General features: G+C 40.3%; 1 protein-coding gene across 1 annotated transcript in view; it reads right to left on the bottom strand.

The window, feature by feature from the left end:
• Positions 1-1,489: 1,489 nt before the first annotated feature.
• slc25a33 (solute carrier family 25 member 33) overlaps positions 1,490-17,121 on the bottom strand; it is a 32,652-nt gene continuing 17,020 nt past the window's right edge. Inside the window, exons 3-7 of the mRNA XM_068016978.1 lie at positions 12,317-12,394; positions 8,114-8,214; positions 6,987-7,053; positions 6,613-6,887; positions 1,490-3,637 (exon numbers count right to left, since the gene is read on the bottom strand). Of these exons, the coding sequence (XP_067873079.1) occupies positions 3,447-3,637; positions 6,613-6,887; positions 6,987-7,053; positions 8,114-8,214; positions 12,317-12,394 (712 nt within the window). The 3' untranslated portion in view covers positions 1,490-3,446. The remainder of the gene's footprint in view (positions 3,638-6,612; positions 6,888-6,986; positions 7,054-8,113; positions 8,215-12,316; positions 12,395-17,121) is intronic.

Below are 17,121 nucleotides of genomic sequence, written 5' to 3' on the forward strand. Positions count from 1 at the left end.
CAGAAAGAGGCCACCTGGCCCATCGTGTCTGTGCCAGCCGAAAAACAATCCACCTATTCTAATCCCACCTGCCAGCATTTGGTCCGTAGCTCTGCAGGTTACGGCACTTGAGGTGCATATCTGGACTCCTTTTAAATGGGTTGAGGGTTTCTGCCTCAACTCCCCTTTCAGGCAGTGAGTTCCAGACCCCTCCACCACCCTCTGGGTGAAAACTTTTTACCTCATCTCCCCTCTAATTTTTCTACCAATCACTTTAAAACTATGCCCCCTCGTCACTGACCTCTCTGCTATGGTGAATAGACCCTTCACCTCCACTCTATCCAGGCCCTCAACATTTTCTACATTCCAATCAGATCTCCCCTCAGCCTTCTCTGTTCCAAGGAGAACAACCCCAGCCTATCCAATCTTTTCTCATAGCTGCATTTTTCTAGTCCTGGCAACATCTTTGTAAATCTCCTCTGTAGCCTCTCTAGTACAATTACATCCTTTCTGTAATGAGGTAACCAGAACTGCACACAATCCTCAAGTTGTGGCCTAACCAATGAGTTATACAGTTCCAGCATAACCTCCCTGCTCATATTCTATAGCTCAGCTAATAAAGGAAAGGATTCCATATGCCTTCTTAACCACCTTAATGATCTGTCCTACCTTCAGGAATCTGTGGACATTCATTCCAAGGTCCCTCACTTCCTCTACACTTCTCAGTATTTTCCCATTAATCGTGTATTCCTTTGCCTTGTTTGACCTCCCCAAATGCATCACCTCGTACTTCTGTGGGTTGAATTAAATTTGCCACTATTCTGCCCATCTGACCAGGCCATCAATATCTTCCCACAGCCTACAGCTATCCACCACACGGCCAATCTCTGTGTCATCCGCAAACTTCTTGATCATGCTCCCTACATTTACGTCCAAATCGTTAATATATACCACAAAAAGCAGGGTACCCAGTACTGAGCCCTGTGGAACGCCACTGGAAACAGCCCCCAATCGCTAAACCAGCCATCTACAATTACCCTTTGTTTCCTGCCACTGAGCCAATTTTGTATCCACCTGGCTGCATTTTCCTGATCCCACAGGATTTTATTTTTTAACCAGTCTGCCATGTGGGACCTCGTCAAAAGCCTTGCTAAAATCCATGTAGACCACATCAACTACACTACCTTCATCTATCTTCCTTGTTACTTCTTCAAAAAATTTGATCAAGTTGGTCAAACAAGATCTTCCCTTAACAAATCCATGCTGATTATCCTCGATTAATCTGTGCCTTTCTAAGTGACAGTTTATCCTGTCTCTCAGAATAGATTCCAATAATTTGCCCACTACTGAGGTTAGACTGACTGGCCTGTAATTATTTGGTCTATCCTTCACTCCCTTTTTAAAGGTGGGAGAAAGCAAGAGGAATTACTTTCTATTCCTTTGGAGATCAACAATACCTACTCCCAAATTGCATTCTAAGATCAAAATAAGTGAAGTGCTTGGTAGGAAATTTAGGTCGAAGGCATTTATTCAGATGGGAATTCTTGCACCGATTCAGAATATTTTGAAATGAAACAAATTTTACAGTAACACATGCTGAACACAAGCAATATTGCAACATGACAAAGTCATAACTATTTATTTCCTTTAAAAAGTATTGCCTAATAACACTGTCCCAAACACTGAGCAAGTCAGAACACTTCTATCCATTGTCACTAAAACATCAATTATTGCTGTAGGAGGACATCATTGCTTCTCCTTCTCATCCCGCACCACCCCCCCCCCCCCCCCCACCCCGAGTCATTAATCGCAAACATTTAAACATCTGAAAAAAAAAATGACTGCAACAAGTGTCGAAAGGAAAAATTTTTAAAAATTGATTACCAGTTCATACTAAAACCTGCAGTACTGATCACTGAAAACAATTTCATTCCACTACAATGTTAGTTTGATAGCTTGTTAACTCTAATAAGGCACACATCTAAAATTAATAGCAAAATAAGCATTTTTTTTAACATGATCACCACTGCAGGTTTCAACATTAAAGTTATAGCTTTCTGCTGATTCAACACTGAAATGTGAAATATATTAAAAGAACTTGTCAAAAGTTGAGATAAAATAAATGTAAAGTACTGCAGATACTGGTAATCTGAAATAAAACAGAAAGCAAAGCTTGGAATTCAGTCATGACTGAGTTCTGGGCAATTCCATTAAGTGAGGTTAATTTTAAATTGCCTTTTTAGGTGACAGTTCTAAACTAAAATAATTAAAAGTTGACTAAATAGCATGGCAATATTGTCTGTTTTAGTCATGGGATAAGGTGTACAATTCCATTCAAAATTTTGTAAAACACCGTATTATCTGAATGGATAACATTTCCCAGTTCCCACGTTTTGTTAGGGACACATTAAACCAAATAAATTAACATTTGCTCTCATTTTATTTGTTACTGCATGTAGTATGTGTTCTATACTGCATTCAGTATAAACACATACTACCCAAATATATCTACAGAAACCATATACATTGCAAATATATACATTCCTTCAAAAAGCTGCCAAAAAATTTAACAAAATCCTATGCATTCCAAGAGAAAAATGGCATCACGAATTAAGTTTGCAAGTTAACTCTATTTCATCGAAATAGTGATACCTGGAGACCAATGCATATTTAGAGATACAACACTGAAACAGGCCCTTCGGCCCACCGAGTCTGTGTCAAACATCAACCACCCATTTATACTAATCCTACACTAATTCCATATTCCTACCACATCCCCACCTGTCCCTATATTTCCCTACCACCTACCTAAACTAGGGGCAATTTGTAATGGCCAATTTACCTATCAACCTGCAAGTCTTTGGCATGTGGGAGGAAACCGGAGCACCCGGAGGAAACCCACGCAGACACAGGGAGAACTTGCAAACTCCACACAGGCAGTACCCAGAATTGAACCCAGGTCGCTGGAGCTGTGAGGCTGCGGTGCTAACCACTGTGCCGCCCTAGATATCACTGCACAGATTAGCTTCAGAAAAAAATACTTTTCCTTTCTGTTGCCAATTTTCTGTCAGTGATAACTCTTGCTGTGGTAGTTTTACAGGCAGTGGCAGCCATCTAGTAGCTTACCCAACTGCCCAGTATGAGAGCCTGGACTGAGTGGCAGCAAACCACAGAGAACACCATGGTTTTGGTATCACCCAGTGCCCACCAGCATACTTTGTGCAGAAGTCACCAGGAACCCTGGCAACTTTATCTCTAGTTAGCCTAGGGATGTTAATGCCAGTTGTGGCACTTTAAGTGCCACCCTGGCTCAAATCTAGAGAGAAAATCTCACCTTTGTACTCTACATGAACAGGTTGTAATCTGGTCAGTGACTTGCCACATTTTCCCCAGAGTTTGTGGCTCATTATATTGCAGTGCAACAAAACAGAATCCTTTGATTGCTGAGTGTCCTTTTATTTCCAACGCTATCCCAAAACATGAACAATCAGCTCATACGTTGTCATCATTATTGCAGTGTTTGGAATCTGGCGTATCAGCTGAGCTTGAAGTCCTCTGTAGAAAGCACTATAACCTTCCTCTGTTGCCACTAGACGTGCAGTTTGCAAAAATGACTTGTACTTTGTGCCTTCCTCCCGTAATCGTGTTCTTATTACCTCTGAAAAATAAATGTGAAAAAATAATTAGAATGCCAAGTCTTTTCTTCTTTTAAGTTTTTACTTCAATGCTCCTCTCAGCATAACTGTATTCACCCATAAGTAGTGTTACCAATCCTTAAACGAGTGCCAATTGTTCAGGTGCAACTCCAGACACTGAGCATTTTACCAACGGCAAATGAGATATGTCCTTATATGCACTTTTTCCAACTGAAGTCACTGAATAATTACTGTACACAGAATCCAACTCATTATTTTTCCTCTCCATTGCACCTTGTTAAGGAGACCAATAGTTGAACATTGATTGGTTAATGCACCACAACAACTTCCTGGTGGGGATGACTTAGTACCACTCCAACTAGTGCTTTGAAACAAAAGGAGTCTATTATAATGCTAGTGTTCTAGTGTGAGCACTTTTCAACTTTTCCAGAAACATACTAAATTACATACATCATTGCCTCATAATGTAGAATAAAGACAGAATGAAAAATTGAAAACAAAGATGGGATGACAAAAGAACCAGAGAGGAGATGAGGAGAAATATTTTTTATGTAGCGAGTTGTCATGACCTGGAATTCACTGTCTAAAAGGTTGGTGGAAGCATATTCAATAGTAACTTTCAAAAGGGAATTGGATATATTCTTGAAAAGGAAATAACTGTAGGCCTATGGGCAAAGAGCAGAGGGGTGAGCCTAACTGGATAGCTCTTTCAGAGAGCTATGGGGCGGCACAATGGCGCAGTGGTTAACACCACAGCCTCACAGCTCCAGTGACCCGGGTTCGGTTCTGGGCCTGTGCGGAGTTTGCAAGTTCTCCCTGTGACCGTGTGGGTTTCCGCCGGTTGCTCCGGTTTCCTCCCACAGCCAAAGACTTGCAGGTTGATAGGTAAATTGGCCATTGTAAATTGCCCCTAGTGTAGGTAGGTGGTAGGAGAATGGTGGGGATGTGGTCGGGAATATGGGATTAATGTAGGATTAGTATAAATGGGTGGTTGTTGTTCAGCACAGACTCGGTGGGCCAAAGAGCCTGTTTCAGTGCTGTACCTCTCTATGTCTATGACTATGAGCTGGTACAGGCACAATGGATCGAATGGCCTCCTCCTGTGCTGGATGATTCCATCATTCTTGAAATAAACCTTCCAAAGCAGAATTGTAAAATGAGAACAGGCTGAGTGTTGAAACAGAGATTGTTGCAGCTAACAGCTGCTCCAACTGGAAGAATCTTGTGTTTAATTTACTGAATTCTCTCAATGATAGAGTTCAGAGTCATAAACATTAAATAACATTGTTGTACCACTTTACAGGTATCTTTAATTCCCCAATATTGGGTTTGCAGAAGAGTAGACAGAAGATTTCAAGTCTCTATGAAATTATCTGACCTCAACTAGAAAAGCGATAGAGGAACTGAAATTAGTTTCAGTATCACTGAGATGGTGAGGTTGAAGATAAGGGCACTTGGGTTCAGTGCTGAAAGGCTGCTGGCAGCTGTGGAACTGTAACACAACATAAACCAATGCCTTCAGAAGAGGGGAGAATTTTTTTTCAGGAGGGGTGGGTTAAAAAAGCAGAGAAATAAGTAAGAACTAGGAGAACAAAAGACAGGCAAGGGAAAAGTGAGTATAAGATAGTGGGAGATAATGAGACAGAGCAACAGCTCTAACGAGTGTACAGGGATGAAGGGACCTGGGGGTTCATATGCATAGATCTATTAAGAGAGTAGTTAGCAAAGCATACGGGCTTAATAAAAAAAGGTATTAAATACAAAAGCAGGGAAGTTCTGCTGAACCAATATAATGCACTAGTTAGGCCACAACTAGAGTACCACATCTTTAGCACACCATACTTAGGAAGGATGCGAGGGTCCTTGAGAGGGTGCAGAGGATTTATCAGAATGGTTCCAGGGATGAGGGATTTTAGTTACAAGGTTAGGTTGGAGAAACTGGGGTTGTTCTCCTTGGAGCAAGGGAGATTGAGGGGAGATTTGATAGAGGTGTACAAGATTATGACAGATTTAAATAAGGTAGACAAAGAAAAGTTGTTTCCATGAGCTGATGGTACAAGGACTAGGGCACACAGATTTAAAGGTTTTGGGCAACAGATGATGGGGGCGGGGGGAGGAAACGTGAGGAAGAACTTTTTTTTTAATGCAGCAATGCAGCAAGTGGTAATGACCTGGAACTCGCTTCCTACGAGGGTGGTGAAAGAGGAGACGATGAATGATTTCAAAAGGAAATTGGATGGGCCCTTGAGGGAAATAAATTTGCAAGGTTATAAGATAGCGTGGGGGATTGGGACTGATGGGATTGCTCTATAGAGAGCTGGCATGGACTCTACAGCTTCAATGGCCTCCTTCTGTGCCATGATGACTATGACTCAAATATTTGAGCACTTCTTTCTCCTGAACGTTTTCATACAGTGCTGGTGGGATTGGACTTTTTTACATTTATTTCCTTTGTGAATTTCAAATGAAGCATGATAACAGCCATGTGATACCCTGTCACATGATTAATAGATGAAAGCAGTCCTCCAGAAAAGTCGATCATGCTGAGTCACTGTATTTTGTATTCTGTTGATGAATAATCAGTTAGGATTTCTGATAAACTAGACTGGCATGCATTTTTGATGATTATCTGAATGTGAAAGCTGCAAATCAAAAACAAAGTTGTGTAGCAGAATGAAAGGGTAATGAATTCATTCTTATGTTAAATTTATTTCAAGATTCAACAGAACTTTGTTGTAAAAATCTATAACATGCATTTTATTGAATTCCTTTATGGACAATATCCTCAAAACTCTCCTTCAAATAATGGCAAATCACATCTGTAGGTTTGTGATTTTCCAGAACAAAATTCAACTATCCTCATTGGTGGAATTGATAGAATTTTAGATAACATTTTTGTTCAATTCCATCAGCTGCCCTAGTCAGACAATTGAGGGCAATGTTTAGCAAATTAAAGGGGAAGAACAAAGAGACTTACCATGAGGGTAAGCAGTACAAGATGCACAAGTCTTTGAAAATCCAGCAGCCATCATCAATCCTAGAAAGTCTGATGCATTCTTGTCATTTTCCCTCACAGCGAACCTCCACTCCTCTAAATGTTTCTTCAAGGCTTCATAAATAACAAAATGAATCACAGTCTCCGAGATCCCAGCATACGAGGCAGTCAAACCTCTGTAAAAACCTTTGAATCCTTCAGTTTGATAAACGTACTTTGCACATTGGAAAGCATTTGTTGCTTTCTCACCTCGTTTCCTACAAACAGATAGTGAGGAACCAATTAATGATTTGAGGATTTCATAGTTGCTATTATTATTGCACATATCCTAAAAGGCATGCATCAGTATACCCTACCTGCTTTCCAGCTGCATTCTTGTTTTGACCAACCAAATAGGGTTCATCAATGTATTTGTAATAAAGCCTAGTGTATAAAAGAGGTACATTTATTTCAATTTCACATTTTCTGAAATATGATCATAAATGCAATGATTAAGTATCAGCTTCAGGGGTCAGTATTTTAAAGGGCGGCACAGTGGCGCAGTGGTTAGCACCACAGCCTCACAGCTCCAGGGACCCGGGTTCGATTCTGGGTATTGCCTTTGTGGAGTTGCAAGTTCTCCCGGTGACTGCGTGGGTTTTCGCCGGGTGCTCCGGTTTCCTCCCACAGCCAAAAACTTGCAGGTGATAGGTAAATTGGCCATTGTAAATTGCCCCTAGTGTAGGTAAGTGGTAGGGAATATGAGATTATTGTAGGGTTAGTATAAATGGGTGGTTGTTGGTCGGCACAGACTCGATGGGCCGAAGGGCCTGTTTCAGTGCTGTATCTCTAAATAAAATAAAAATAAATAAATAAATAAACAGCATATAATAGCAGTTACATTGTTGTAGATTAAAGTTCCACAGTGCATAATACTCATTTGTTGATAAAGGGCAAAAATAAAACTTGGATAGTTTGATCAGGAACATAGGAACGTAGTAGGCCATTTAACCCCTCTGGCCCGTTCTGCCATTTGACGAGATCATGGCTGAACTACAACTTAACTCCATATACCCACGTTTGCCCCACATCCCTCAATATTTGTGGTTAACAAAAAGCTATTAAACTCAGATTTTAAATGAATAATTGATTTATCAATTGTTTTTTGCAGAAGTGAGCTCCAAACTTCTACCGTGTTTGTGTAGATGTGTTTCCTAATTTCACTCCTGAAAAGTCTGGCTTTAAATTTTAGACTATGCCCCCAGTCCTAAACTCCCTGACCAGCAAAAATAGTTTCTCTCAATTTACACGATCTGTTCCCTGTAATATCTTGAAAACTTCAATCAAATCACTTCATAATCTTCATAAAATTAACAAAAATAGTACACATAGATAAATAATGACCAGTCTTAGTTCTGGGAAGAGGCATAAAACTCTACTCCTTTGTACATTCATTCTTAAATGAACATTTTAAGCTAATGTTTAATAATTAGGTGGCACTTACTTGCAAAACCAGCAGAACACATGTTGACAACATTTGAGTGTGGTACAAAGATTGCATTACACTTCTCCTTGGCCTTGGAGTAGGCAGCAAAGTAGATTGCTCTGTATATACACAAAAATAATGCAAATATCTGTTGTACATAATTAGAGGTAATAGATAAATGATTAAATAATCATTTGGGTAAAGTAGGGTGATGACATGGGTATTTAAAAATCAAGGATACAATTTATTGCTTTAGATGATGACAATGCCAGCAAATACCAAGTCAGTTCTGGCCTATAGTACATTAGGCTTATACAGATAATTTTAATATACTTCAAAATATGGAACTTAGATTCAGATTGTCGCTTTTTAAAAAAAGCACATTTAATGTATTTGGGAATAAACTTGAACTTCAGTGACAGAGCCATTAAAGGAGCAGGCAATTATGATCAGTTCCTACTCCTTTACATGTTTCAGGTGTTTTTGAAAACAAATATTTCCTTGAAGGGTGGCAGAGAGAAATTGTTAAAGGTCTCATGGATCCCAGGGAACAAATTTAATTGAAGTAAAGCAATGCACACCAACATCATCAGCTAGGACGATCCCATAAAAGACTTATCAATACATTAGGTTTGTTTCAAGAGTTATCTGAATAAACTCCTGCTCAATCTGGAAACAGAGCAAATACATTCACATCAGTTGTCTTATATACTGTGATGAACCCCTTTGTTTGGCATCAGAACTTATCTGTATAGTTACCATCCCTTTAAGAGGATTATGTAATACATATACGCGCTAAAAGAGGTGGCTCAGTAGGTGGATGCACTGTACAGACCAGAAGGTTCCAGTCTATGCTGATCTGAGCCAGGACACCAATGGGCATAATTGCCCACAATATCCCTGGGCTGAGGGAAGGCTGAAGTTACATGGCAAGAGGCATTCATGATCCAACAGGGCGATAGATAGGTACATCACCAGCTTGTCCATGAACAAAATACTGCAGATGCTGGAAATTTGAAATAAAAACAGAAAATGCTGGAAATACTCAGCAGGTCTCTGGCAGCATCTGTGGAGAAAGAAACAGAGTTAGCATTTCAGGTAATTACTTTCACCAGAACTTTCTGATGAAAGGTCATGACCTGAAACATTAACACTCTGTCTCCACAGATGCTGCCAGACCGAAGTATTTCCAGCATTTTCTGTTTTTATACCAGTTTGTCCACAATTTCTTTGCATCACCAGTTCGATTAGCTTGCTGACAGAAGGAGCTAAAATTGGAAACCAAAGCCCCTGCACAAGCAAGGCATGAAACAAAGAAAAGCAAGCCTTAAACCCCTTCCAGGATGTCTCAGCTGCTTCCTCAAGGCTGGCACCAGCCATGCTTGGGTGCAGATTGTTTGGTTTCTCAGCTGGAGAATGGTATGTCTTGCAGGCTCTTTTTTTTTAATAGTAGCATGCATATAAAACAAAATCAATTGATCAGGGGACAGGGCTATTAATTAAAAATTGCTGAAACTGAAGACATGCTTCAAACTATTTAAGAATCAGGTTAGCCCATTGAGATTGCATTCCTAAAAATCAAAAGCAAAAAAAAGCTGGAAATATGAATTAAAAACAAAGTGCTGGAAAGAGCATGTATTGTTTCAGGTGTACAGCCTGAAGGCTGTATGCCTCAATCATTAATTGGTTCTGTTACAGATGCTAACTGACCTGCTGTTTTCTGTTTTTGTTTCATATGGCAATTATTGTGTGCACTTAGATCTGAGGGAATGCTAAACAGCTTAGAAAGATTCCTCTTTGTATTGTCTGGTCATCAATTAAAACAGAATTTAATACTTCATCTGAAGAATAAAACCTCCAAATAAAGTCAAAGGATCATCTTTTCATCTGCCTCCCAAAGATACATCGAGTACTCCACGGGCAAGTGCCGAAATGCAGTGGGGTGGGGGTTTGGAAAAGTTCCCACTTCTGATTGCTACGTAGTGGCTTATGTTGGCATTTTACACAAGTGGATGCTGGATTAAATCAGAACTGTGCTCAGTTCAGATGCGCACATTCCGAGTCAGTCAAAATTAGGTTAATGCGTTATACAAGCGTTTGGCAAGGTCCAGTTCATGTTGGATAAAGACCCCTCGCACAAAACTGCTGACAATTAGTCTCACACAGGGTCAAGGAATAGTGTTACGATGACCGAGGCGGGAGCAATGCACTGTCAATTCAGTCCCATCACTCCACAGGTTGCAGCATATTATTAAAGTTTTCCTACCCAATTGGTAAACAGCCAAACTAAACACTCTAGTAACCCCCAGAATAAAAACAGACCAAACCAGGTATCTTTAGACAACAAATTAACTATTTATTAAAACTAAATCTTAAACACTATTATGATCAACCTATGTCTAAAGACCTTATAACTTCTTATTTTAATCTAACTCCCCATTCACAACACACTCAAAAAATCATCGTTAACCGGGTTTTTTTTTTAAAAAAAGGATGCTTTAAAAATCTGTTTCTTAAGAATAAATAAGTAAATCTTTGTGGGTTATATTCCTGATGGGTGAGGTATTCTAATGTGAAAATAATTAAATGCTACTCGAAGTCTCCACGCGGATTTGATGAAAATAGTCCTTCAATAGATAGGCATTTAAAACACTTCGGCTGCAGCAGGCATCAAGACCACTGGCGAATTCCAGAAAATGAGTGTGGCTGTGATAGCCTGCTGACACTTACTCACTGGGCGTGGCTTGTGCCTTGTGTTTTGAGCGATTAGAAAAGAAAAAAAACCTTGGCTTTATAGCGATGTCCCAAAGTGCTTTACAACCAATTAAGTACTTTTGAAGTGCAGTCATTGTTGTAATGTAGGAAATGCAGCAGCCAATTTGCACACTGCAAGTTCCCACAAACAGCAATATAATGACTAGATAACCTTTTTTTTTAAGCAATGTTGATTGAGGGATAAATATTGGCCAGGACACAGAGGAGAGTGCCCCTGCTCTTCACACTAGTGCCATGGCATCTTTTACATCCACTTGAGAGGGCAGAGGGGGCCTCAATTTAACGTCTGATCTGAAAGATGAAACTTCAGACAGTGCAGCATTCCCTCAGTATTGCACTGGAGTGTCAGCCCGGATTTACTTTACGCCACCATTTTTATAAATTCATGTTCCTGACCTTTTCCCAATTATAACGAAAACTTCACTACAAAAACAAAAATGGGAAAAAAGTTGCACTGCTCTACATCAGTTTGTTGCAAAATTCCAGGTGTCTTTTAAATATATAAATCTGACATAACTTAGATATTCAATGATCTCTAGAGATTTTTCGTGAGTAGTCAGAAGGGGCAAATACCACTGTTGTCAGCATTCTGCTAATAAAATTTTATTGTGGGGGAAAGAAAGCACAACATACAATAAATTACTTTGAAGTGTAGCGACTTAGGTAATTTTGAAAACCAAAATCCTACAAATGGCACTAAGATAAACCTGTTTAGTGGTGTTGACTGCAGGAGGAATGTTTGCTCTTAACAAGGCCGTGGCTTTGATTCAAGATCTTTTCCCTTACTACTGCACTGAAATATCAGCTTGGGGTTTGTACTCAAGTCCTTGAGGGGAGGCTTTTGCCCTAAATGTGAGTGTATCAGCTAAGCTACAGCAAAACGAATTATTTCACTGTAGAAATGGATTCTGAACAAATACTCACCCGTCCCTCTGATTTTGGTGTTAAAATTTACTTTTCGCATTCCATATTTCTGGTCCTGTATTACTGGCATGGTTTGAAGTATTAACCTGTTTGCTTTACTTATTTCATTAAAAGAGAAGCAAGTCCACAGTGGCATCTCCTGCTCAAAGTACTCCCCACCTCAAAAGGGTGATAAAGTATCTGAACATGGTTTCTTTTAATGTTTTAATAAAAGCATAATTAAGTCAGTGTAATGAAGCGGTTGTGGATCTTGTGACATAAAAAGATTGTGTCTTGGCTGGAGAGAGGATAAGTTTCACATCACATCTTCAAGGGTCATGTGTGAATATAAAAGCAGAGAAGACCACATACATCCAAGCTATCTTCCAACATAAGCTTTCAAGTACTATCAAGGTGGATCAGATTTCCTTTTTACGAAGATAACAGAAATTCACACAGCATTAAGGAAATTTCGGCAAAGTTGTTGGTGGCCTAGTAACCAAAGCAGAGCCCAGAGCTTTTTTCCCTTCAATTTGAATTTACCTGGATGGAGCAACGCCAATCAAGTTAGGTCCCAGTCCTCTGAAAAGTGACCTTGGTCCCTCCTTTTCTAGAATAGATCTGTAAGAGTTATTACATAGAGTTAGAAAGTGTTATGAACTAAGGGAACAAATCAGCTAAACTATTGCAACTTTGTTATATTAATGGGTGCATAGAATTTAAGATGTAGATTCAGTACTAAAGCTGCTCCGTCCCTTCTGGTGGGTGTACCTTCGACCGCCTAGGTGCACACTCAAAAATTCCCTCTCACTTTCCAGCTCCATCTGTCTCTTTAAGGCTCTCCTTAAAACCGACCTCTGACCAAGCTTTTGGCACCTGTCCTAATAACTACTTCTTTGGCTTGCAGTCCATTCTTTATTGATCACTACACTGTGAAGCACTTTGGAACTTCCACTTGTATATTAAAGGCACCATATAAATTATTGTTCCAGTTGTTAGATAATTGCATCGGGGAGCGCAAATATCAATTCAATCTCCATTAAAAAAAACATTCTGTTGGTGCTATACAAATGTAGGTCGTTATTATTTCATATGATATTTAATTTTAAATAATAAGTGTCAAAGCTTGGAATTGGTTAGAATTTCACTGCAGAATGGACTGGAACAAAGTATAAAGCACCGCCAGTGCCTCCACCCTGCACCAACCTCAACCTCTGTCAGAACCTTCAGTCCACCCTACAGGGAGCCTGTACTGTCTGCTTAGAGCTTCCACTCCCCAATACTGGGACAGCTTTGCACAGATAATCTCCTACTAACTAGCTTGTTCAAACTTAAACCTGAGTTTAATATCCTCCTAATTAAAAACAATAGTACAGGATGAAAGCAAATCTGGAAAACTCACAAGAAAGAAAGAAATTGCCTTTATGTAGTGCCTTTTTCCCAACCTCAGGACATCCCAAAGTGCTTCACAATTATGCATATTTGAACTGTAGCCACTCTGTACTGTAGACAAACACAGACATCAATTTGTGCACAGCAAGGCCTCACAAACATCAATGGGATAAATTACCAGACAGTCTATTTTTTGTGATGAAGGATAAATGCTGGCCAAGTTACCAGGAGAACTCCCCAGCTCTCCTTCGAATAGTATGAAGGGATCTTTTGCATTCACTTGAGAAGGCAGACAGGACCTCGGGGCTAGAATCTACAACCATCTGACTGAAGTAAGAGTGTTGTCACTGAACCAAGGTTTATACCCTGCAAAGTTGATGAATGTTAAAAAAAAAGACAGCCCTAGAAAAGCTAGCAATATAAATAATAAACTCTAAAACAGCCCTGGACCCTGTGACCACAGCTACCAGTAAAGAATAAATTAAATGCGGCCTTATCACATGGGATTTCAGGATTTTCACTCGTGCATTGGCATCACATTTCACAATTAAGACCCTTGTTCTATGAAGAACATAGCCTGAAACTTATTTTAAAAGATGTGAAACTTATAAGTGTCGATGTTCAAAGAGACTTGGGTGTGCTTGTACAAGGAACTCTGAAAGTTAACATGCAGGTACAGCAAGCAATTAGGAAGGCAAATGGCATGTTGGCCTTTATTGCAAGGGGATTGGAGTACAGAAATAAGGAAATATTGCTACAAAAGTACAGGGTTTGGTGAGACCACATCTGGAATACTGTGACACGTTTTGGTCTCTACATTTAAGAAAGGATATACTTGCACTGGAGGCAGTACAGCGAAGGTTCACTAGATTGGTCCCTGGGATAAGGGGGTTGTCCTATGATGAGTGACTAAGTAAATTAGGCCTGTATTCTCTGGAGTTTAGAAAAGCTAGAGGTGACCTCATTGAAACATATAAGATTCTAAAGGGGATGGATAGGGTGGACAGAGAGATTATTTCCACTGGTTGGGGAATCTAAAACACGATGGAACAGTCTCAGGATAAGGGGCCGATCATTTAGGACTGAAAGGAGGAGAAATTACTTTACTCAAATTTGGAATTCTCTACCACAGAAGGTTGTGGATGCTCCATCATTCAATATATTTAGGGCTGAGATGGACAGATTTTTGGTCTCTCAGAAAATCAAGGGATATGATGAGTGGGCGGGAAAGTGGAGTTGGGTCCTGAGATCAGCCATGATCATATTGAATGGCAGAGCAGGCTCAATGGGCCATATGGTCTACTCCTGCTCCTATTTCTTGTCTTCTTGCATTCTAAAAGTTTTGCCTATGACAAAGGGGTTATAACAGAAAAATGCAGGGTGGTATGAACTTGCTCACTTGAGCTTCACGAGGAAAGAAGTTCCATGAGATGTAATATCCATTATTGACAATGTTCACTCATTAACATTTCTGTGTAACAGCGATCCCTCAAGAATATGCAAAGCGACATAAAACAAAAGCATAGCAATGTACCTATGTTTTCAACTTCTTCACTACTGCTAAAAAGAGGTCAGACTGACCTTCATATGCAACCTCCATTCAACATTTCTTTAAAAATAGATTTTGCAAGGCAAATCAGCTTTTGTTTAAACCAAATACATGTTAGATGTAGGTTCCAAATGGAGACCCATAGGGGTCAAAGGCCTCTATTTTGAACCCCTCATGCAGGGAGAATTGTGTGCAGGAGGGGTTAAAATTAGACTGAGGTCGCTCTGTTCTTGCCCTGTCGTATTTCACCTTCACTGGCTTTCAAGTCGACTGAGGCTCCAGCTACAGGCAGGTGGAGACCTACTTTAAATTCAAAAGTCTCCACCCAATGAAGTAATTGGTGCTACAATGTGAATTAAAGCAGAAAATGATGGAAATACTCAGCAGATCTGGCAGCATCTGTGGAGGGAGAAACAGAGTTAACGTTTCAGGTCTGTAACCCTTCATCAGAATGACCAAACTGATCTTAGTTAACTCAAAACTCTCCAAATGCCTATTTTTTTTTTCCCTGATTGTTTCTAAAACCTTACCCACCACTGATGTTAAACTGACTGGCCTATAGTTACTAAGAATGTCATAGAGTTATACAGCACAGAAACAGGCCCTTCGGCCCATCATGTCCATGCCGGCCATCAAGCACCTATCTATTCTAATCCCATTTTCCGGCACTTGGCCCATAGCCTTGTATGCTATGGCGTTTCAAGTGCTCATCTAAATACTTCTTAAATGTTGAGGGTTCCTGCCTCTACCACCCGTTCAGGCAGTGTGTTCCAGATACCAACCATCCTCTGGATGATACTGTTTTTCCTCAAATCCCCACTAAACCTCCTGCCCCTTACCTTAAATCTATGCCCCCTGGTTATTGACACCTCTGCTAAGGGAAAAAGTTTCTTCCTATCTACCCTATCTATGTGCCTCATAATTTTGTATACCTCAATCAGGTCTCCCTGCAGCCTTCTCTGCTCGAAGGAAAACAACCCTAGCCCATCCAGTCTCTCTTCATAGCTGAAATGCTCCAGCCCAGGCAACATCCTGGTGAATCTCCTTTGCACCCTCTCCAGTGCAATCACATCCTTCCTATAGTGTGGTGACCAGAACTGTACAAAGTACTCCAGCTGTGGCCTAACTAGCATTTTATATAGCTCCATCATAACCTCCCTGCTCTTATATTCTATGCCTCAGTTAATAAAGACAAGTATCCCATATGCCTTCCTAACCACCTTATCTACCTGTGCTGCTGCCTTCAGTGATCTATGGACAAGTACACCAAGGTCCCTCTGACCCTCTGTACTTCCTAAGGTCCTACCATCCATTGTATATTCCCTTGCCTTGTTTGTCCTCCCAAAATGCATCACCTCACACTTCTCAGGATTAAATTCCATTTGCCACTGCTCTGCCCATCTTACCAGCCCATCTATATCATCCTGTAATCTAAGGCTCCTCACTATTTATGACACCACCAATTTTCGTCTCATCTGCGAACTTACTGATCATACCTCCTATATTCATGTCTAAATCATTAATGTACACTACAAATAGCAAGGGTCCCAAAACCGATCCCTGCGGTACACACTGGTCACAGGCTTCCACTCGCAAAAACAACCCTTGACCATCACCCTCTGCCATCACCCTCTGCCTCCTGCCATTAAGCCAATTTTGGATCCAATTTGCCAAATTGCCCTGGATCCCGTGGGCTCTTGCCTTCTTAACCAATCTCCCATACGGGACCTTATCAAAAGCCTTATTGAAGTCCATGTAGATGACATCAACTGCTTTACCCTAATCTGCACATCTAGTCATGTCCTCGAAAAATTCAATCAAGTTTGTTAAACATGATTGCCCCCTGACAAAGCCTTGAACATTTGCCACTTGCCAATCCTCTGGCTCCTTCCCTGTATCTAGAGAAGATTGGAAGATTATGGGATAAGCCCTTTCGCTATCTCTACCCTGACTTCCCTTAGCAACCTGGGACACAAGTCATCCAGACCAGGTTACTTATCCACTCTAAGCATAGCCAGCCTTTCTAGTGCATCCTGCCTGACAATTTTCACTCCATCCATTACCTCTATCATCTTTTATACTGATATTTTGTCAGCATCCTCTTCCTTAGTAAACACCAATACAAAGTACTCATTAAGTATTCAAGCCTTGCCCAGCACCTCAAAGCCTGTATCATTAGCTTTGTCTCCAATAGGTCCCACCCCATCTCTTACTACCAGCTTACTATTTACATGCTGGTAGAAGATTTTCACGTTACCTTTTCTGTTATTTGCCATTCTATTCTCATATGAATGTTAGGTAAAAGTCTTGATAGGTACATATTTTTGGTAGGTGAGTGATGGGGGTATGGTAACTTGAGCAGAAGGTGAGGCTATTGGAGCAGTTGGTAAGATATGGCATTTGAAGA

Source organism: Heterodontus francisci, chromosome 37 (genome assembly GCF_036365525.1).
Source record: "Heterodontus francisci isolate sHetFra1 chromosome 37, sHetFra1.hap1, whole genome shotgun sequence".
NCBI classification, from domain to species: Eukaryota; Metazoa; Chordata; class Chondrichthyes; order Heterodontiformes; family Heterodontidae; genus Heterodontus; species Heterodontus francisci.